General features: G+C 40.2%; 1 protein-coding gene across 2 annotated transcripts in view; it reads left to right on the top strand.

Moving 5' to 3' along the window:
- The window catches only part of LOC139749334 (uncharacterized), a 74,789-nt gene extending 50,311 nt beyond the window's left edge, over positions 1 to 24,478 (top strand). The window contains exons 2-3 of one of the 2 annotated variants that reach the window (XR_011712942.1): positions 10,312 to 10,532; positions 22,979 to 24,463. Coding sequence is in view for 1 of the 2 variants with exons in the window: in XM_071663056.1 (XP_071519157.1) it covers positions 10,312 to 10,532; positions 22,979 to 23,297 (540 nt within the window). In the remaining variant the exon portion in view is untranslated. Of the gene's footprint in view, positions 1 to 10,311; positions 10,533 to 22,978 lie in introns of both variants that reach the window. The other variant, XM_071663056.1, reaches the window with a different exon arrangement.
- The last annotated feature ends 72 nt before the right edge of the window (positions 24,479 to 24,550 follow it).

The following is a 24,550-nucleotide window of genomic DNA, read 5'->3' as shown; positions in this document are numbered from 1 at the left end:
GACAGTACTGTGGGTGTGTCAGTTGTGTATGTCAGTGTTGTGTGTATGACAGTTCTGTGAGTGTGTCAGCTGTGTGTGTCAGTGTTGTGTGTATGACAGTACTGTGAGTGTGTCAGCTGTGTGTGTCAGTGTTGTGTGTATGACAGTACTGTGAGTGCGTCAGTTGTGTGTATGACAGTACTGTGGGTGTGTCAGTTGTGTGTGTGAGTGTTGTGTATATGACAGTACTGTGGGTGCGTCAGTTGTGTGACAGTACTGTGGGTGTGTCAGTATTGTGTGTATGACAGTACTGTGGGTGTGTCAGCTGTGTGTGTCAGTGATGTGTATGGCAGTAGTGTGGGTGCGTCAGTGTTGTGTTTATGAAAGTACTGTAGGTGTGTCAGTTGTGTGTGTCAGTGTCAATACTGTGGATGTGTCAGTGTTGTGTGTGTGACTATTGTGGGTATGTCAGTATTGTGTGTATGGCTGTGCTGTGGGTGTGTCAGTTGTGTATGTCAGTGTTGTGTGTATGACAGCACTTTGGTTGTGTCAGTTGTGTGTGTCATTGTTTTGATAGTGACATTGCTGTGGGTGTGTCAGTTGTGTGTGTCATTGTTGTGGTAGTTACAGTACTGTGGGTGTGTCAGTTGTGTATGTCAGGGTTGTGTGTATGACAGTACTGTGAGTGTGTCAGTTGTGTGTGTCGTTGTTGTAGTAATGACAGTGCTGTGAGTGTGTCAGTTGTGTATGTCAGTGTTGTGTGTGTGACAGCACTGTGGGTGTGTCAGTGTTGTGGTAGTGACAGTACTGTGGGTGTTTCAGTTGTGTATGTTGTGTTGTGTGTGACAGTACTGTGAGTATGTCAGTGTTGTATGTATGAAAGTACTGTGGGTGTGTCAGTTGTGTGTGTCAGTGTTGTGTATATAACAGTACTGTGGGTGCGTCAGTTGTGTGTGACAGTACTGCCGGTGTGTCAGTATTGTGTGTATGACAGTACTGTGGGTGTGTCAGTTGTGTATGTTAGTGTTGTGTGTGTGACAGTACTGTGAGTGTGTCAGTGATCTGTGTATGACAGTACTGTGGGTGTATCAGTGTTGTGTGTATGACAGTATTGTGGGTGTGTCAGTGTTGTGTGTATGACAGGACCGTGGGTGTGTCAGTGTTGTGTGACAGTTCTGTGGGTGTGTCAGAGTTGTGTGTATGACAGTACTGTGGGTGTGTCAGTGTGTATGTGTGTGTGTGTGTGTGTGTGTGTGTGTGTGTGTGTGTGTGTGTGTGTGTGTGTGTGTGTGTGACAGTTTTGTGTAACAGTGTTGTGTGAATGACAGTACTGTGGGTGTCAGTTGTGTATGTCAGTGTTGTGGTAGTGACAGTACTGTGGGTGTGTCAGTGTTGTGATAGTGACAGCACTGTGGGTGTCAGTTGTGGGTGTGTCAGTGTTGTGGGTGCGTCAGTTGTGTGTGTCATTGTTGTCGGTGTGACAGTGCTGTGTGTTTATCACTAGTGTTGATGTGTTAGTATTATTGTTGTGTCAATGTTCTGGGTGTGTCAATAGTGTGAGTGTCATATGTGTCAACTGTGTGGGCATGTCAGGAGTTGGTGTGTCAGCAGTGAGTGTGTGTCACTTATGTGTTCTGTGATGTGGGTGTGCCACTGTTGTGGATGTCACGTATATACGTTTCCAGTGGGCTGTGTCAGTAGTGTGAATGTGCCAAGTTATGTGTTCGATAGAGTGCGTGTGTCAGTCATGTATTTACTTTTTTTATTTATTGTATATCTATATAGGGAGGGAGTTTTACACTCGTAGTGCCCCATCTCTTGAAGTATGTATCAGTTATATGTCAGTTGTGTTAATATATCAGTTAATGTGTCAGCAGTGTGGATGTATCAGTTATATCTGTCATTTGAGTTAATATATCAGTTAATGTGTCAGTAGTGTGGGTGTATCAGTTATATCTGTCATCTGAGTTAATATATCAGTTAATGTGTCAGTGGTGTGGATGTATCAGTTAATGTGTCAGTGGTGTGGATGTATCAGTTAATGTGTCAGTGGTGTGGATGTATCAGTTAATGTGTCAGTGGTGTGGATGTATCAGTTAATGTGTCAGTGGTGTGGATGTAACAGTTATATCTGTCATTTGAGTTAATATATCAGTTAATGTGTCAGTAGTGTGGATGTATCACTTATATCTGTCATTTGAGTTAATATATCAGTTAATGTGTCAGTAGTGTGGATGTATCAGTTAATGTGTCAGCAGTGTGGATGTATCAGTTATATGTGTCATTTGAGTTAATATATCAGTTAATGTGTCAGTGGTGTGGATGTATCACTTATATCTGTCATTTGAGTTAATATATCAGTTAATGTGTCAGTAGTGTGGATGTATCAGTTAATGTGTCAGCAGTGTGGATGTATCAGTTATATGTGTCATTTGAGTTAATATATCAGTTAATGTGTCAGTAGTGTGGATGTATCAGTTAATGTGTCAGTAGTGTGGATGTATCAGTTATATGTGTCAGTAGTGTGGATACGTCAGTAGTATATTTGTAGTGTATGTCATTTATGTATTAGTAATGACTGTCAGTGGTGTAAGTGTGCCAGTAACGTGGGTGGGTCTGTATGAGCTTATTAGTAGTCTGGACATGTTAGCAGGAAGTGTGTTGGCGGCATGGAGGAACAGCTAGGCCCTCAGTGTTTTTTTTTTTTTTTTTCTTTTTTAACAGCGATGTTGTGAGGTATATGTCACTGAAAGAAAATGCGGGTTTGAGATCCGTTCGTGGTGTTGTGTGGTGAACGTGGACGGCTCGCACATTGTTGCCAAGCGGCGGTGATGTGGCAGAACATGAGACCTGACTCACCTGCCGAGTCAACCAAGCGAGCCAGCTTCGTAAACACCCAGGGACGCTGCTCAGCGCGCTGACCAGTCCCGCCACGGATGGCCGCTTTATATATCCTGGCCAGGTTCCTGGCGGCCATGTTTACGAATCATTATAAGGGAAACGAAATTCTTCATCCATGTTGGTCGGACGACCATGTACCTAAGAAACTGAAAATATAATGGATTAGCGAAACTGAAGAAAACTAGGTTTGACTGTAGAACAGTAACGCGTCTAGATGTATTCAGTAACCATATATATATATATATATATATATATATATATATATATATATATATATATATATATATATATATATATATATATATATATATATATATATATTATCCCTGGGGATAGGGGAGAAAGAATACTTCCCACGTATTCCCTGCGTGTTGTAGAAGGCGACTAAAAGGGAAGGGAGCGGGAGGCTGGAAATCCTCCCCTCTCCTTTTTTTTTTTTTTTTTTCCAAAAGAAGAAACAGAGAAGGGGGCCAGGTGAGGATATTCCCTCAAAGGCCCAGTCCTCATCCTCTGTTCTTAACGCTACCTCGCTAATGCGGGAAATGGCGATTAGTATAAAAAAAAGAATATATATATATATATATATATATATATATATATATATATATATATATATATATATATATATATATATATATACGAAAAAAAGAAGAAAGAGATACTGTACTTATCGTTATTATTGCTAATCGTACGTACTAAAGATTATTATTTGATAGTTGATGTTGTTCAAGTAAGATTACCATGGTGGTCCCTAGCCGTGGTTTAAGTAAAATCCATTAATTCAGGCATTAATGACCCAACTAGACCAATGGACTGCCAAGCGAACTCTGACTACTCACTTCCCTGTAGGCTAAGGAAAAGTCAGTAACCTTCTTACATCTGATTCTTAAATCGAATGACATGGGTACATATAACATGACGGTTCAATGTGCGTAAGCAGGCAGTGACTGGAATTTTAATATCTAACTGGTCGCAACACTACTAACATAGTCATCATGCATGAGTCCGCGGACGTTCATATTAAATATCTAAGGCTACTCACAGCATCAGAAATATTGTGGCAAGCCTCGTAACACAAATACTAATATTAGCTAAACATCCTAATTCACAGCTGCAAGGGAATTCTTGTTCTCTGGTGCTAAAAGTTCACTTGATTGTGTGTGACACATGGTCTTAGCTGGATTTTTAGTCGCTGGACAGCAGCCTGGTATCTGGACGTGTGTGTCTGTGGCCAAGCAATGGACTCTCGTCCTCCACGTTAGGTCGGTCTGTGCTCGCGTTCCCTACAACGGCGCTGGGTCAACCACGTCACGTCCCTTAACACTCTTCACAGCTGGGATCCTGACTGGTGCCATACAGATGTTTTGACCCTAAATTGCTGCTCCCATACAGCTCCTCGAATCAACCAGGTTCGACCAGGCTGCTCGACTGAAACAGCTGCCGGGATTTCTTAATATATGTTGAATGCTATCCCCTTTGGTAAACATGCGATGTTTACCAAATGTCGTCCTAGCTTCGTCTGTTCGATGTATATCAACTGACATACTTCTCCCTTGTGTCTCCCCTGATGATGTGATTATTACACGAAAGTGTACATGGGAACTTATCGTGTTTCATTTTCCCCGTGGACTCATATGAATATCTTGATCACGCGCAAAATTGTGATCCTTTCCAATATTATATATATATATATATATATATATATATATATATATATATATATATATATATATATATATATATATAAGCTAAGGACAAGATCGCAGGGAAATAATTACATTTCATGGTCACGAGTGTATGCTGAAACACTATACTTCCTCGACCGTAAGAATGCAATGTGAAGCCATTGTTGTGTGCAAAGGTGACCCAACCAGACGACTCAGATTATGAAGTCTTTGGTTTTTATGACCGAGGAGGATATATATATATATATATATATATATTTATATTTTTATTTATTTTGCTTAGTCGCTGTCTCCCGCCTTTGCGAGGTAGCGCAAGGAAACAGACGAAAGAATGGCCCAACCCACCCACATACACATGTATATACATACACGTCCACACACGCAAATATACATACCCATACATCTCAATGTACACATATATATACATATATATATATATATATATATATATATATATATATATATATATATATATATATATATATATATATATATATACATATACATACATATATATATACACACACAGACATACACATACATACACATGTACATAATTCATACTATTTTTATTTATTTTATTATTATACTTTGTCGCTGTCTCCCGCGTTTGCGAGGTAGCGCAAGGAAACAGACGAAAGAAATGGCCCAACCCCCCCCCCCCCCCCATACACATGTATATACATACGTCCACACACGCAAATATACATACCTACACAGCTTTCCATGGTTTACCCCAGACGCTTCACATGCCCTGCTTCAATCCACTGACAGCACGTCAACCCCGGTATACCACATCGCTCCAATTCACTCTATTCCTTGCCCTCCTTTCACCCTCCTGCATATTCAGGCCCCGATCACACAAAATCTTTTTCACTCCATCTTTCCACCTCCAATTTGGTCTCCCTCTTCTCCTCGTTCCCTCCACCTCCGACACATATATCCTCTTGGTCAATCTTTCCTCATGTATATATATATATATATATATATATATATATATATATATATATATATATATATATATATATATATATATATGTATATATATATATATGTATATATATATATATATATATATATATATATATATATATATATATATATATATATATATATATATATACATGAGGAAAGATTGACCAAGAGGATATATGTGTCGGAGGTGGAGGGAACGAGGAGAAGAGGGAGACCAAATTGGAGGTGGAAAGATGGAGTGAAAAAGATTTTGTGTGATCGGGGCCTGAATATGCAGGAGGGTGAAAGGAGGGCAAGGAATAGAGTGAATTGGAGCGATGTGGTATACCGGGGTTGACGTGCTGTCAGTGGATTGAATCAAGGCATGTGAAGCGTCTGGGGTAAACCATGGAAAGCTGTGTAGGTATGTATATTTGCGTGTGTGGATGTATGTATATACATGTGTATGGGGGGGGGGGGGGGCCATTTCTTTCGTCTGTTTCCTTGCGCTACCTCGCAAACGCGGGAGACAGCGACAAAGTATAATAAAAAAAAAAATATATACATACATACACACAAGCCCCGATCACAAAATCTTTTTCACACCATCCTTCCACCCCCAATTTGGTCTCCCACTTCTTGTTCCCTCCACCTCCGACACATATATCCTCTTTGTCAATCTTTCCTCACTCATTCTCTCCATGTGACCAAAGCATTTCAACACATCCTCTTCTGCTCTCTCAACCACACTCTTTTTACACCATACATCTCTCTTATCCTTTCATACTCACTCGATCAAACTACCTCACACCACATATTGTCCTCAAACATTTCATTTCCAACACATCCATCCTGCGTTTACGGTGGGGGTGCGTGATGTCTCCTGGTTGTTTGATTTGTTTATGGATGGGGTGGTAAGGGAGGTGAATGCAAAAGTTTTGGAGAGAGGTGCAGGTATGCAGTCTGTTGTGGATGAGAGGGCTTGGAAAGTGAGTCAGTTGTTGTTCGCTGATGATACAGCACTGGTGGCTGATTCGGTTGAGAAACTGCAGAAGTTGGTGACTGAGTCTGGTAAAGTGTATGAAAGAAGAAAGTTGAGAGTAAATGTGAATAAGAGCAAGGTTATTAGGTTCGATAGGGTTGAGGGACAAGTTAATTGGTAGGTAAGTTTGAATGGAGAAAAACTGGAAGAAGTGAAGTATTTTAGATATCTGGGAGTGGACTTAGCAGCGAATGGAACCATGGAAGCGGAAGTGAGTCACAGAGTGGGGGGGAGGGGGCGAAGGTTTTGGGAGCGTTGAAGAATGTGTGGAAGTCGAGAACGTTATCTTGGAGAGCAAAAATGGGTATGTTTGAAGGAACAGTGGTTCCAACAATGTTATATGGTTGTGAGGCGTGGGCTATATAGATAGGGTTGTGCGGAGGGTGGATGTGATGGAACTGAAATGTTTGAGGACAATATGTGGTGTGAGGTGGTTTGTGGTTGAGAGAGCATAAGAGGGTGTGTTGAAAGGGTTTGGACACATGGACAGAATGAGTGAGGAAAAATTGACAAAGAGGATATATGTGTCAGAGGTGGAGGGAACGAGGAGAAGTGGGAGACCAAATTGGAGGTGGAAGGATGGTGTGAAAAGGATTTTGAGTTTTCTGAGCCTGAACATACAAGAGGGTGAAAGGCGTGCAAGGAATAGAGTGAATTGGAACGATTTGGTATACCGGGGGTCGACGTGCTGTCAATGGATTGAACCAGGGCATGTGAAGCGTCTGGGGTAAACCATGGAAAGGTCTGTGGGGCCTGGATGTGGATAGGGAATTGTGGTTTCGGTGCATTACACATGATAGCCAGAGACTAAGTCTGAACGAATGGGGCCTTTGTTGTCTATTCTTGGCGCTACGTCTTGAGGGTGTGGGGGGGGGGGGCATGCATATTCTTGTGTGGCTGGGTGGCGACGGGAACGGATGAAGGCAGCAAGTATGAACATGTACATTTGTATATATGTATATGTCTGTGTATGTATATGTATGTATAAGTTGAAATGTATGTATATGTGCGTGTATGGGCGTTTATTATATACATGTGTATATACGGCGATATATATATATATATATATATATATATATATATATATATATATATATATATATATATATATATATATATATATATAAGTAAAATTAGTTCGAATTAGTTATCTAGACTTTGGGAATGAGAAATACGTCGGACAGAATCATATGTAATTTCCCGTAACTGTGTCGTCTCCGTCAGTGTTACCACCCTGTCAGTATAACCAACCCTTCCTTGTGTGTTTATATTTCTTGTCCGTCCATTCCTGTATCTCTCGTGTCTCTGTCGCCCATGCATCAACTGTCTCCAGCTCTCTGCTCCTTTTATCCCTGTGTTGCGGCAGCGCCTCTCCACCCTCATCACTGTGTGTGTGTTCCTACCCTTCTTGTCACAGTGTAACACGCATCCCGTGTCTGTCGTCCACCCGCCATCACTGCGCCCCCTCTGGCCAACTTGTATCGTCAGGTCCCTGTCAATAACCGCCCTTCCCCTGCATGATGTATGCCCCTCTGATCGGTCCCTTCCCTTATGCTGTCCTTTGCATGAATGACTATCATTTTATCCCACCTCCCCACTCCCTCCCTCCCTTCCCGTTCTCTTCCCATGACCTTTCAGTCGGTGTTAAACATGCGATCCGTTCTTATACTCACTCTCTCTCTCTCTCTCTCTCTCTCTCATTAATGTGCTCCATGTATGTTCGTGATCGCACCAACTTCCTACATCTCTCCTCCCCGTTGCTGTGCCTCGTACGGCCAGGCGTCCAGCGAGACTCTTCTCTCGCTGCCAGGCAACGAACTTCATCACCCACACTATCACAAAAATGACCACCGCTAAGCAGTGGGACTGCACAGGACTTTCGTTGGCCTAATGCAAATATTACGTCCAAGTACCTCGTCATTTTGAAATGTAATATCTTTGTTGATTATGGTAAAGAATGTGACATTGATATAAGCCGGAATTGTTCTCCAAAATATCCTTTATCATTTTCGTACATTAACGTTCTAATATGTAGACTCATAATCATACAGACGATGTTATTATTAGATATTGTTTATTGACTTATAAAACACCATTAGTCATCTACCACTGCTTTATGAATTATCATATATTAGCGTTCATACACAATACTGCTCTTTATTGGTATTGCCATGACTGACAAAACAATTTGAAATTAGGCTGCTCTATTTCGGGAACCGCTTTCAAGGTCTAACATATCGTTGCAGACAATTTACATAATTTGTCATGTCTCGATTTTTTTTTCAATTTACACAATTTAAAGCTCTACATGCACAGTTATTACCCCAAATTTGATTACATCGCCTCTTGTTAAACCGTTGCTGCTGACTCCAAGCTTAGAGAGTAACGCTAACAGTTTAGTTCAAAAGTCTGACGCTTAGCACACAAGATTTAGAAGTGCGCCAGCAATTATTTGTATTTTGCTGTGGTTAGTATTGTTGTTAAGATGTATTAGTACACATCTGTTAGTGAGGTTAGGTTAGAACTAAAAAAAAAAAAATGTTTGCAAACCAGTAGGATATGGTAATGCTTGGTGGTTGGCACGAATGACTGAAAACAAAAGGATTCTAAAATAGCCGGGTATAAAATCATAATTTTTTACCCTAAAGAAATGCCTTGTTGTACTGGAACCTTATTTACGGCACTCAGGCTCGCCTCTTGTGCTGAGTCAAGCAGCAACTTTTCATAAGTTACTTAAAATTGAAGGTAATTGAAGGTAATTCAGCTGCTGAAGGTCTGACGGCAGTCGATGATATGAACCAAATTTTACATTCTAAAGAAAGTTGTGCCTCATTTATTTAGGTTGCTAGTAAACTTAGAGATGGCTTGCTTTCACCTTTACAAAATCTGGTCACCGTAACTGTGTCCAACACATTACACTGTTCCCCCTCATCACTCCTTGTCTATAATCATATCGTTGTGTATATTTCATCACTTTGTTCCTCCTCGTCTCTGTGTACCTGCCATCACAGTGCCCTTCCCATGATGTTTACATCCTCGTTAGTGTACTCCTGTCCTTCCTGTTGCTTACTTTTCATTTGCATGTGTGCCTCTCTCATCACCAGCTCTCCTATGTCTCTCCCATCACTGTTCCTGAGATTATTCCATCACCATGCTCCTCAAGCCACCACCTCCCTCCTCATTCCTCTATATTCTGCTCTTCGTCTTTACAACCAGTGTCTCTTCCATCATCTTATTTTTATGTCACCTCCCTCCTCATTCTTCTATACTCTGCTCTTCGTCTTTACAACCAGTGTCTCTTCCATCATCTTATTTTTATGTCACATCCCTCCCATAGGTCACTACTGTCCCTGAAGTGGCTTTTCATCATCATAATGCCACTTCTGTCATCTCGTCCATGACCCTGTAAGTGTTCTTCCCGTCACCCTAACCGATATTGGGTTCTTTCACTCACACTGCTCACCAGCTATCCTTCTACAGTGTAAGTCACTGTTTTTTCCCTTCTACAATTATCATTCTTGTCAGTCTCTGCCCCTATTATTGCAGGTCACACTCTCCACTCATTTACCTATTCATCACACTCATCACTTGATTTATTATTATCTTTGAATTCTTTTGAATTCTAGTGTTCCATTAGTTTTCGAAAAAATTTTGAGTGAATCATAGCTTGCACTCAAGTGTTCGTTGTGGCTGATCATTTTTTTTCGACCGTCAGTTTTCAATTGTTTCTAACTTGTATTTCTGTTTTAGGTGTTGAGGAAAGCTGTAGCTGCTGCTGCACTGTGGATGCTGATGTCCATCAGCTGTCATGCTAAACTGGATAGCAGTGGATGTCCCACCAGTTTTCAAGGCGTGTGTGTATGTGGAATGGGCTACTCCCGTTACGATCGCTTCCAGACCAAGAAGTTTACTGTGAATTGTACAAACACTGGCTTCACAACAGCTGATATGCTCAAGGATCTCCCAGAGGAGTAAGTTGAATGGTTGGAGCATAACAGTTGAATTCCCAGTTGTAATATGGGGGATAGGCCATGTTTACCTTCCTAGCTTTCACTTTTTTTTTTCATTTTGAATTGTGAATTATAGCCATGTAGTCCATAACTGGCATGCACTATGTCATGCATGATAATAATTAGACATTTCAACGATTTTTGAAACTAAACCTTGATTCTGACATCATTCCGCCATTCTTAGTTCAGCTGAATTTTGCTTTCCTTGACGTCAGAGAAAGCTTGGTGACGTTGTCAGACAATTAAGTGTAGTACCGCAGCGGCAAGGATCACGCTCATAACCTGACGACTGATCAGCCAGTTAGGCCAGGTGACGATGACAGCAATTAGATAATTACCAAACTGTGCAGTATGAGTGGGGCGTTCTGTTCTGCCAAGCTTCCATCTCAGAAACTATTTTTTTTTCCTTTTTTTTTTTTCCAGGCAATTTGGTTTTCATTGTAGATTTATATATGTGTGTGTTGCTTGCATGCATAGTCTCGTTTTAAAGCTTATTCCATTCATCTACCACTATCATAGGAATGTGTGATACTCACTTGGCGTTATGTTACTCTATGTGGCACACTTGTAACATCCTAGAATATACTGAAGAAGCCTTTTGTATCTGGGTAAGTGATACCCTGATATATATATATATATATATATATATATATATATATATATATATATATATATATATATATATATATATATATATACTTAGTTGCTGTCTCCCGTGTTAGCGAGGTAGCTCAAGGAAACAGACGAAAGAATGGCCCAACCCACCCACATACACATGTGTAAGCGCCCACCCACGCAAATGTACGTACCTATACATTCCAACGTGTACATACATATACATACACAGACATATACATATATACGCATGTACATATTCATACTTGCTGCCTTCATACATTCCCGTCGCCACCCTTCCCTGGAGCGCGCGCGAGGTAGCACCTGGTTAAGACAACAAAGGATATATATATATATATATATATATATATATATATATATATATATATATATATATATATATATATAAAGAAGAGAGAATGTTGGGGTGAAGAGAGTAGTGAGAGTAAGTGAGCTTGGAAAGGAGACTTGTGTGAAAAGTACCAAGAGAGATTGAGAACAGAATGGAAAGGTGAGAGCAAATGATGTAAGGGGACTGGGGGAGGAATGAAATGTATTTAGAGAAACAGTGATGGCTTGCGCAAAAGATACCTGTGGCATGAGAAAGATGGGAGGTGGGCAGATTAGAAAGGGTAGCGAGAGGTGGGATGAAGAAGTAAGATTATTAGTAGAAGGGAAGAGAGAAGCATTTGGACGATTTTTACAGGGAAATAGTGCAAATGACTGGGAGATGTATAAAAGAAAGAGGCAAGAGGTCAAGAGAAAGGTGCAAGAGGTGAAAAAGAGGGTAAATGAAAGTTGGGGTGAGAGAGTATCATTAAATTTTAGGGAGAATAAAAAGATGTTTTGGAAGGAGGTAATTAAACTGCGTAAGACAAGAGAACAAATAGGAACATCGGTGAAGGGCGCAAATGGGGAGGTAATAACAAGTAGTGGTGAAGTGAGAGGGAGATGGAGTGAGTATTTTGATGGTTTGTTGAATGTTTTTGATGAAAGAGTGGCAGATATAGGGTGTTTTGGTCGAGGTGGTGTGCGAAGTGAGAGTGTCAGGGAGAATGATTTGGTAAACAGAGAAGAGATAGTAAAAGCTTTGCGGAAGATGAAAACCGGCAAGGCGGCGGGTTTGGATGGTATTGCCGTGGAATTTATAAAGAAAAGGGGTTGACTGTGCTGTAGACTGGTTGGTAAGGATATTTAATGTATGTATGGTTCATGGTGAAGTGCCTGAGGATTAGCGGAATGCATGCATAGTGCCATTGTACAAAGGCAAAGGGGATAAAGGTGTGTTCAAATTACAGAGGTATAAGTTTGTTGAGTACTCCTGAAAAAGTATATGGGGGGGGGGAGGTATTGATTTAGAGGGTCAAAGCATGTACAGAGCATCAGACTGGGGAAGAGCAGTGTGGTTTCAGAAGTGGTAGAGGTTGTGTGGATCAGATGTTTGCTTTGAAGAATATATGTGAGAAATACTTAGAAGAACAGCATTTATGGATCTGGAGAAGGCATATGACAGAGTTGATGGAGATGCTTTGTGGAAGTTATTAAGAGTACATGGTGTGGTAGGTAAGTTGCTAGAATAGTGAAAATTTTTTATCGAGGATGAAAGGCATGTGTACGAGTAGGAAGAGAGGAAAGTGATTGTTTCCCAGTGAATGTCGGTTTGCGGCAGGAATAAGTAATGTCTCCATGGTTGTTTAATTTGTTTATGGAGGGGTTGTTAGGGAGGTGAATGCAAGAGTTTTGGAGAGAGGGGCAAGTCTGTTGTGGATGAGAGGGCTTGGGAAGTGAGTCAGTTGTTGTTCGCTGATGATACATTGCTGATGGCTGATTCGGGTGAGAAAGTGCAGAAGTTGGTGACTCAGTTTGGTAAAGTGTGTGAAAAAAGAAAGATGAGAGTAAATGTGAATAAGAACAAAATCTATTTCACTCCATCCATCCACCTCCAGTTTGGTCTCCCACATCTCGTTCCCTCCACCTTTGACATATATCCTCTTTGTCGATCTTTCCTCACTCATTCTCTCCATGTGACCAAACCATTTCAATACACCCTCTTCTGCTCTCTCAACCACACTCTTTTTTATTACTACACATCTCTCATTACTTCTTCGATGAAACCACCTCACACCACACATTGTCCTCAAACATTTCATTTCCAACACATCCACCCTCCTCCGGACAACCCTATCTATAGCGAATGCCTCGCAACCATTCTTTCAGACTTACCCATTTTTGCTGTTTGCTGTCCGAGATAACGTTCTAGCCTTCCACACATTATTCAACGCTCCCAGAACCTTCACTCCCTTCCCCATACTGTGACTCACTTTCGCTTTTATGGTTCCATCCGCTGCTACGTCCACTCCCAGATATCTAAAACACTTCACTTCCTCCATTCAAACTTACCTCCCAATTAACTTGTCCCTCAACCCTACTGTACCTAATAACCTTGCTCGCATTCACATTTACTCTTAACTTTCTTCTTTCACACACTTTACGAGACTCAGTCACCAACTTCTGAAATATCTCACCCGAATCATCCACCAGTGCCGTATCATCAGCAAACAATTGACTCACTTCCCATGCCCTCTCATCCGCAACAGACTGCATACTTGCCCCCCTCCAAAACTCTTGCATTCACCTCCCTAACCATCCCATCCATAAACAAATTGAACAACCATGGCGACATCACGCCCCCCTGTCGCAAACCAACATTCACTGATAACCAATCACTTTCCTCTCCCTACTCGTACACATGCCTTACATCCTTGGTAAAAACTTTTCAATGCATGTAGCAACTTACCTCCCACACCATATACTCTTAAAATCTTCCACAAAGCATCTCTATCCACCCTATCATATGCCTTCTCCAGATCCATAAATGCTACATACAAATCCATCTTTTTTTTTTCAAAGATGGAGTGAATATTTTGAAGGTTTGTTGAATGTGTTTGATGACAGAGTGGCAGATATAGTGTGTTTTGGTTGGGATGGTGTGCGAAGTGAGAGGGTCGGGTAGTATGGTTTGGTGAACAGAGAAGAGATAGTGAAAGCTTTGCGTTAGATGAAAGCCGGCAAGGCGGCGGGTTTGGATGGTGTTGCAATGGAACTTATAAAAAAAAGGCGTGACTGTGTTATTGATTGATTGGTAAGGATATTCAGTGTATGTATTGATCATGGTGAAGTGCTTAAGGATTGGCGGAATGCATGCATAGTTCCATTGTACAAAGGCAAAGGGGATAAAGGTGAGTGTTCATATTACAGAGAAATAAGTCTGTTGAGTATTCCTAGGCAATTGTATGGGAGGTTATTGATTGAAAGGGTGAAGGTATGTACAGAACATCATATTGGGGAAGAGCAGTGTGGTTTCAGAAGTGGTAGAGGATATGTGGTTCAGGTGTTTGCTTTGAAGAATGTATGTGAGAAATACTTAGAAAAACAGATGGATATATATATATATATATATATATATATATATATATATATATATATATATATATATATATATATATATATATATATATATTTGTTTGTTTCTTTATTATACATACACGTCCACACACGCACACATACATACCTATACATCTCAACGTATACATATATATAGACACACAGACATATTCCTATGAGTCCACGGGGGAAATGAAACACGATAAGTTCCCAAGTGCACTTTCGCGTAATAATCACATCATCAGTCAATTGATATACATCGAAGAGACGAAGCTAGGACGCCATTTGGTAAACATGTGATTCTCCAAAACATACAATTAGCGTTCATAAACTTATCATTTTACAAATTTTATCAACAATAAAGTTATCTAATTTGCGTAGACCATCACTAATATTAAGATTATAATTCTTTGTGTATTTAATAAAAGAAGATTCATTAATATACATAGAATTATAATCTTAATATTAGTGATAGTCTGTACAAATTAGATAACATTATTGTTGATAAAATTTGTAAAATGATAAGTTTATGAACGCTCGTTGTATGTTTTGGACAATCACATGTTTACCAACTGGCGTCCTAGCTTCGTCTCTTCGATGTATATCAACTGATTTATATTTCTCTCTTGTGTCTCCCCTGATGATGTGATTATTACACGAAAGTGCACTTGGGAACTTGTGTTTCATTTTCCCCGTGGACTCACAGGAATATCTTGATCACGAGCAAAATGGTGCTCCTTTCCAGCACAGACATATACATATATACACATGTACATAATTCATACTTGCTGCCCTTATTCATTCCCGTCGCCACCCCGCCGCACATGAAATGACAAACCTCTCCCCCCGCATGTGCGCGAGGTAGCGCTAGGAAAAGACAACAAAGGCCACATTCGTTCACACTCAGTCTCTAGCTGTCATGTATGATGCACCGAAACCACAGCTCCCTTTCCACTTCCAAGCCCCACAAAACTTTCCATGGTTTACCCCAGACGCTTCACATGCCCTGGTTCCATCCATTGACAGCACGTCGACCCCGGTATACCACATCGTTCCAATTCACTCTATTCCTTGCATGCCTTTCACCCTCCTGCATGTTTAGGTCCCGATCACTCAAAATCTTTTTCACTCCATCTTTCCACCTCCAATTTGGTCTGTCACATATATCCTCTTTGTCAATCTGTCCTCACTCATTCTCTCCATGTGACCAAACCATTTCAAAACACCCTCTTCTGCTCTCTCAACCACAATCTTTTTATTACCACACATCTCTCTTACCCTTTCATTACTTACTTGATCAAACCACCTCACACCACATATTGTCCTCAAACATCTCATTTCCAACACATCCACCCTTCTGTGCACAACTCTATCTATAGCCCACCCCTCGCAACCATATAACATTGTTGGAACCACTATTCTTTCAAATATACCCATTTTTGCTTTCCAAGATAATATTCTCGACTTCCACACATTTTTCAACGCTCCCAGAACTTTCGCCCCCCTCCCCCACCCTATGATTCACTTCCGCTTCCATGGTTTCATCCGCTGCCAAATCCACTCCCAGATTTCTAAAACACTTCACTTCCTTCAGTTTTTCTCCATTCAAACTTACCTCCAAATTGACTTGTCTTATTCGTATTTACTCTCGGCTTTCTTCTTTCACACACTTTACCAAACTCAGTCACCAGCTTCTGCAGTTTATCACCCAAATCAGCCACCCGAGTCAGTCAGTTGTTGTTCGCTGATGATACAGCGCTGGTGGCTGATTCGGGTGAGAAACTGCAGAAGCTGGTAACTGAGTTTGGTAAAGTGTGTGAAAGAAGAAAGCTGAGAGTAAATGTGAATACGAGCAAGGTTATTAGGTACAGTGGGGTTGAGGGACAAGTCAATTGGGAGGTACGTTTGAATGGAGAAAAACTGGAGGAAGTGAAGTATTTTAGATATCTGGGAGTGGATTTGGCAGCGGATGGAACCATGGAAGCGGAAGTAAGTCACAGAGTGGGGGAGGGGGGCGAAAGTTCTGGGAGCGTTGAAAAATGTGTGGAAGGCGAGAACATTATCTCGGAAAGCAAAAATGGGTATGTTTGAAGGAACAGTGGTTCCAACAATGTTATATGGTTGCGATGTGTGGGCTATATATAGATAGGGTCGTGCGGAAGCGGGTGGATGTGTTGGAAATGAGATGTTTGAGGACAATATGTGGTGTGAGGTGGTTTGATCGAGTACGTAATGAAAGGGTAAGAGAGATGGGTGGTAATAAAAAGTGTCGTTGAGAGAGCAAAAGAGGGTGTATTGAAATGGTTTGGTCACATGGAGAGAATGAATGAGGAAAGATTGACAAAGAGGATATATGTGTCAGAGGTGGAGGGAACGAAAAGTGGGAGTCCAAATTGGATGTGGAAGGATGGATTGAAAAACATTTTGAGCAATCGGGGCCTGAACATGCAGGAGGGTGAAGGGCGTGCAAGGAATAGAGTGAATTGGAATGATGTGGTATATCGGGGTCGACGTGCTGTCAGTGGATTGAACCAGGGCATACGAAGCGTCTGGGGTAAACCATGGAAAGTTTTGTGGGGCCTAGATGTGGAAAGGGAGCTGTGGTTTTGGTGCATTATACATGACAGCTAGAGGCTGAATGTGAATGAATGTGGCCTTTGTCTTTTCCTAGCGCTACCTCGCGAGCGTGCGGGGGGAAGGGGTTGTCATTTCATGTGTGGCGAGGTGGCAACGGGAATGAAGAAAGGCAGCAAGTATGAATTATGTACATGTGTATATATGTATATCTCTATGTATTTATAAATATGTGTGCGTTGAAATTTATAGGTACGTACATGAGCGTGTGTGGACGTGTAATGTACACATGTGTATGCGGGTGGGTTGGGCCATGTTTTCGTCTGCTTCTTGAGACAGCGACAAAGTATATATATATATATATATATATATATATATATATATATATATATATATATATATATATATATATATATATATATATAATATCCTTTGGATATTTTGTCATGTTGAGATACCCAGTAAACTTTATTGTAATATGCTCGTTCGTGGTTTGAAGTTTCCTTGATGAATGTAAAGAGAATGAGGTAAACAGTAAGATCATTGTGAGGAAGTTTGAAGGATGCATGTGTCACTTCACGAGGATTTACGAGGATAGATCATGCGATCACATGAGTGAACATTATCTTTCTTTCGAACTATACGCCATTTCCCGCATTAGCAAGGTAGCGTTAAGAACAGAGGACTGGGCCTCTGAGGGAATATCCTCACCTGGCCCCCTTCTCTGTTCCTTCTTTTGGAAAATTAAAAAAGAAAAAGGGGAGGATTTCCAGCCCCCCCCCCCCCCCGCTCCCTCCCCTTTTAGTCGCCTTCTACGACACGCAGGGAATACGTGGGAAGTATTCTTTCTCCCCTATCCCCAGGGACATGATAAGTTGGTTAAAGTTGAGTGAACATGATAAGTTGGTGAAAATTATCTTAATTTGCTGGCGCTGTACAATGCATCATGTATATAGGCATTTTTATATGACAATATTATAAGACGCTTATTTTATTTATATCAACGTAACACATAGTATAATGCCTTTGTTCTAAATACCAAATATACTCTCGGTTTTCTCTGTATGAAGGATGTTAAACCCGTTTCATTTTGTAACATATTCATTCTGTAAAAATTATTTTTTTCTAATTTTTTGAATGACTCATACTAAAAGTGTAACGCAGTGTGAAGTAACCCATGAAAGATGTTTTGTATATTTATGGTATATCAATATAGTTAAGGCATTAGATATTTTAAGATAGTTTTCAGTTCTTTACTTTGAATTATCTTTAGGGAATTAAAGATGGTATAACCTTCTTAGTTTGGACAGCTAGAAGATATTGTTAATAACATTGATAAATGGGATGAAAAAAGAGTGCTGTTAGTCTAATTATCCGCTGTAGTTTTTGCATTACTATTACACTGCTTCAAATACGATGACATAGTGGAAAAATATATAGATAAACCAGTGAGGTTTGCATAGCATAGAATATATATTTATGATACTTTATCGACTTTTTAAAAAATATTTGTTATGTCAGGTCATCCAGTGGTGTCGAGGGTGAACTTTAGGGTGTAATGAAGATGTGTTTGTCGTGGATACAATGAAGTGTTTATCGAGGTTGAGATGAAAAGTAATTGTTGAGATAGGGTGAACTGAGGTCTGTTGAGGTTGTAGGAAGATGCAGTCCCGAGGGTGAAGTGAATTTCAGTTCATGGAGGGTGTAGTGAAGGTGAATATGTTGGTGTCTGCCTCCTTTAGTAATGTTCTGTTTGTACAGCACAGTGGTGAGGTGGGGATGGGGTGAGGTGGAGAGTTGCACACTCGCGGGGCCCCTGTCTCTTGAACTTTCTCTGGTATTTATTAAATTTTTTTTTCATGCTGATTGCATTTACAATTTCGTCACTCGCTTTAATGCATTTATCCAATACGGGAAATCCATGATTAACGTCGATGATGCATAAGCTGGACCTGGAGACTCATCCTATGAATCCACGAATTGTATTCGTTCTTTTCACTGTTTCTCTGCATTGTTGACCTGGCCCATCTGTGCACTGTTGGCCTGGCCTTAGATCACCAAAGATTATTACGCCCAAGTCTTTTTTCTATAAATACAATCGTAGGTGATATAAATGTAAATACAAGACTCCATTAAATTCCTGAAGTACATCGGCTTCTGTTGTTGATGTTTATCCACCAGCCATATTATGTCCTTAGTAACTATACCATATTCAGAGATGAATACAAACAAACAAATGATGCTGACATCATTTGTTTGTTTGTATTCACCAGTATATTGTTCTGAAGATTCTTTCATTTCCGCAGGAAATGTCTATCTTGTTGATGGTGGTATCTGTACCCCAAGCAATGAAGATAACATGTTCTTAGGCTTCAGAATGTTTAATTCTGTCTAATCTAATCTCTGAGGTTACTGATCTCCATTGTTGTTTTTATCTAGGGTTTCAGAGACAGTGCTTGTTCTTTTGCAGGCCATAGTAAATGACTCAAGATGAAAACGAATTAAATCCAAAATAATGAGTCGAAAAATGATAAGCATAATTCATCAAGGACATGACTGAGAAAGTTATCCTAAACCACTCAAAATCAAGGATCTTCTATACTGCTGAAATACATCTTTTGCCGCTTAAGATCCTTTTAGTACAATATCTTAAAAAAAATCCAACAATTGCCGCTTAAGATCAGTTTCCAGTATCATAGGTATTAATTCTGGAACAAATCCTATCATTCATACAAATATTGATCGCATCCTTTTAGTTGGAGATGATTTCAGTATTTCTAGCTAAACGAGAGTCAAGTAGTTGTCCCAGGAAGACAAGGTCCGTTTGATTATCTGGAAGCACTCAAATGTGTCGAGAAGCGAGATTTTAGGACGTGTTGGTATGGTTGAGTTCATCTGCGCAATTCATTTTTTTTCCATTTTGCTAAAGTCATCACATCCCGAAAGCTGGGTCTGGTCAATCTAGGAAAATACAGTAAAACGTCTGATATCAATCGCTTGGTTTTCATAGGTCAAACAGACAGCTTTGAAGGGATGGCGGTAGAGGGAAGTTAAAAATGTCCAGATGGTGCACTCAACTCTGTCAGTTTGTATTGAAAAAGCTCACTATTAGATATACTTTCTTACTTTCAACCAAGAATATGGACCTTTTCATCATGGGACAACTCCTTAAGACCCTTGGTTAGTTTTTGGTAGAGGATACACCACCCGGAACATCAGAGAACAGCGAAGACAAATTGCATTCCTCCTCTCTCGGTCCCATGGGCTGATTGTAGTGGGAAATCATACCATCTGACGTTTACGACTGTATCATGCTGCCAGTCATATGATACCCACAACATCAGCGAATAAACAGTATCTGTACCTCAAATAAAATCTTAAGCCTGAAAGCCTTATCCTGAACGAGAATAGTAATTTTGTTATGGTCTGTAATGAAGATTTTTTCATCCACCTACTTGAATGTCTTTCTGATACTTGCAAGTAGTGTACAATTTAGGCAAATAGGTAGGTCAGTTCCAGTCCCTTTAATAAACAGTTTTGATTTTCCTAACATAGCTTGAGAAGAGCAATGGTCCCAGGAACCAGCCCTGGGGCACAACACCGGTCTTTAATCTGACTCGTTCAGGGAAGTTAAAAATGTCCGGATGATGCGCTCAACTTTTTCAGCATGTATTGAAAAAGCTCACTATTAGACATACTTTGTTATGGGCAAGTGGTACCGAGGGTTTGGTGAAGATGTGATTTGATCCGTATGGATCACGTTAAAGGTCACTGGTGATGAAGGAAGGTATAGTGAAGAAAACGGCCTAGTGAAGATTGCGTAGGGAAGGTGCAGGTGTAATGATGATTCATGTTGATGGTGCAGTAAGGTCTACTAGGTCTTGTTAGAGGCCAGTTGTGTAAAGCGTGTGGTGGAGATGCGTTTGTTGAGGGTGAAAATTAATTTAGGTTTGTTGATGGTGTAATGATGTATTTGTTGGTGTCACCCTTTATAGTGAATGTGATGAAGATGTGTGTTAATAAAGTAGACATAGTATCTTTAGTTTTCTTTCTGGCAGCACAATAATCCTGCAGGTCAAATCCCAGTGGTGTAAAGAGTATACCAAAGATGCATTGACTTGGCCTGCAAGGTTCAGCCTGTGGTGTTGACAGTGCAGTGAAGATACATTTATTATGACCTTTAATGGGTAGACCAAAGGCAAATGGTGTCAAGGGTGTAGTGAAGATGAAGGTTTAGTTGAGCTAGTTTTGTTAAAGGCGAGGTGAGTTTGCCAATGGTGAAATTAAGATACATTTGTGGAGAGTGATGTGAATCTATGGTATAGTGAAATTGTATTTATAAGGAGGGAAGTAAGGATGTGTGCATCAAGGATGAAAGAAACTTAGTTTTATTGAGGGTGTCATGAAGATGAGTTCAGAGATAGTCTTCATCCATTATAGGACATGATGGAGACACACTGCATTTACATTCAAATGTTGATGTCTTGAGTTACTGAAGTTATTATTTTTATTAGATATTATTATTTTCACTTATTATTATTTTCATTATTATTATTATTAGGGTTGATGGGCTGGAAATGCTCCCATCCTTATATTTCAGTTTTTAGATGATGGAACAGAAGAAGGAGCCAAGCGAGGAGTACTCATCATCCTGGAAGGCTCAGGTTGTATGGTGTCCGAATGCACTTTTTTGTCACCAGGTTGAGAAATGAAAGAGGTAGTATGTTTAGGGAAAGAAACAAAGCTCAAGGGAAAGGGGGAAGAATGGCTTGAAAATATACCAGGGGTAAAGTTTAGCTTGGAGTGAGGATAGAGAAAAAGATGTGGGGGCACTTCTGCTGATGGAGGAGTTGTGGGAATGTGTAAGGGAGTGAAAGGAAGTGAACCCAAGAGTGATGTGGATGAAAATGAAGATGGAACATGAGAGTGGATATTTGTTAGTGCTTATGTGCCTGGTAATGAGAGGAGTGAGGAAGAGAGATGTGTGTTTTAGAAGCTGAATGAATGTGTCAGCAGTGAGGCCTGACTAAGAAGCATTAAAGAGGTGCCTGGAACCATCTTACTTACATGCTAAATATTAGGGTTGCTGGTCTTACAATCTGTCTCTTCAAAATGGGGCTATCAGGCTAGTCCTGCTATCTTCTTACAAGCACCATCTCACACCTCACTTATTTTCTTCACAGAAGTTCTCTTGCCATCTCATGTTTACACTGTCATTTTTGAGTATGATAATGATGGAGTCCATCAAACCTATGGCGTCTAGTCCCCAGCATCATGGGGTGCTGAGAATCTCTGGGTTCCCACCTGACTCAACTGCCAATGTGAGGAAGGGCTCAGATAGTAGTAGTCCCAGTCCCTCCCATGACCTTTCTCGCTCTGACAGACCTGTCTCTTTTACTGTTCACTCTATCAACATTCATGGTGTCTCCTGTTGAACACCATCTGTCTTAGACCTCTCCTAATATCTTGCATTTCTGTGAGATCCAGTTGTCAAATGATGTTCTCACTAGCTGGTTTTCCACATCCAACTGTGAGTTCCACTCACAGTTGGTGTCAGTGTCATTAAGATGATTTATATCTTGTGTGATTGATTTAAAATTCTCCATGTATATAATTGTTATATACATGATTTATATCCTGTGTGATTGATTTAAAATTCTCCATGTATGTAATTGTTATATGCTGATTTCTCTCTCCATCTTAAGATGAGCTATCAGAATATGACTGAATTCTTGCACGTGATTATTACCACACATTTCTTTCTCCTTCTACAGGACTGAAGTGCTCATCTTTAATGGGAATTCTGTGCCCATATTGCCATTCAATATCCTCAACTTTAGTAACTATGATTACTTGGATATCATTGATATGTCCAATAATCATATCCGCTTCATTCAGGGGAGGACCTTTCACAGGGTAAGTGAACTACGTCTTAATGGCTTTCTTCTTATTATTATTGTAATTGCCCTAGGACCCCTTTCCCTAGACCTGCTGCAACTCCAAGGCTGTGCTACTTCCAGAAGCAAGCAAATGATGGATTACTTTGGAGTGAGAGGTTCTTCAGTGAAACTGTACTCCCTTTCATCATTGTAGTCTTCCCTGATGGTGTAACCAAAGGCAGGTGAAATCTGGTGACACATTTTGGTAGCTGGCCTCTGCCTGCCATAGGTAACACCAAGAGTGAAAAGTCATATTTGGTATGCCTGTATCACAGAATACAGTCTCATTAAAAACTCCAAAATAGTCAACATTTCCCTGCCACTAGGAATGCAACCTTGGGCTACAGAAACCTCTAAAAAGAGGGGACTATAAATGAAATTAAACATATTTTTACATATCTTTTACTAAATTTTATTCATTTTTCACTGTTAAATGATACAAATTGTTATCTATATCGCTTCGAATTTTACTTATTTCCCACAGCTAAATATCAAAACATTACAATTTAACCCTACAGTAACATAACATATCCTTCACTGTTCTAAAAACTCCAGATATACATCCTCCAGAATCTGATTCACGAAAGATGGAAATGTTGAAAAGTGCAAGAACCATTTTTCTTATGATCAGCTATTTCATACTTATATGGGTATCAATAACTCACTATGGAGGACTGGTCACATGGCTAGGATGGCTCCTACTCTTCCATCTCTCTCTGAACCAGGGGGAATCAAAGCCTTCCACATTATCAATTCTCCAGCAATTACCTCCCATCAACCAACCTTTTCATTCCATGTTGATGTGATTTGTAATGTGACAAGAATTTTCTGTGAAACACATTAAAATGGAACTGTATCCTAAAAACATATTTAGAGAAAATGTTTTCTTAGATATGTAGAGGCTTAGCCTTTCTTGGATCATCAGGAAGGATGGGTGATCCAGATCACATCCTGACAGTGGTGATTTTGTAGGCATAATTCAGCTACGTAGCAAAATAAAAATAAATAATAAATATATATATTGAGAGGGTGAAGGCTTGTACAGAGCATCAGATTGGGGAAGAGCAGTGTGGTTTCAGAAGTGGTAGAGGATGTGTGGATCAGATGTTTGCTTTGAAGAATGTATGTGAGAAATACTTAGAAAAGCAAATGGATTTGTATGTAGCATTTATGGATCTGGAGAAAGCATATGATAGAGTAGATAGAGATGCTCTATGGAAGGTATTAAGAATATATGGTGTGGGAGGCAAGTTGTTAGAAGCAGTGAAAAGTTTTATCGAGGATGTAAGGCATGTGTACGTGTAGGAAGAGAGGAAAGTGATTGGTTCTCAGTGAATGTAGGTTTGCGGCAGGGGTGTGTGATGTCTTCATGGTTGTTTAATTTGTTTATGGATGGGGTTGTTAGGG

This window comes from Panulirus ornatus, chromosome 7, assembly GCF_036320965.1.
Source record: "Panulirus ornatus isolate Po-2019 chromosome 7, ASM3632096v1, whole genome shotgun sequence".
Classification (NCBI taxonomy): domain Eukaryota; kingdom Metazoa; phylum Arthropoda; class Malacostraca; order Decapoda; family Palinuridae; genus Panulirus; species Panulirus ornatus.
Note: the sequence above shows the minus strand (reverse complement) of the source record. Positions and strands in the feature narration are given on the sequence as shown.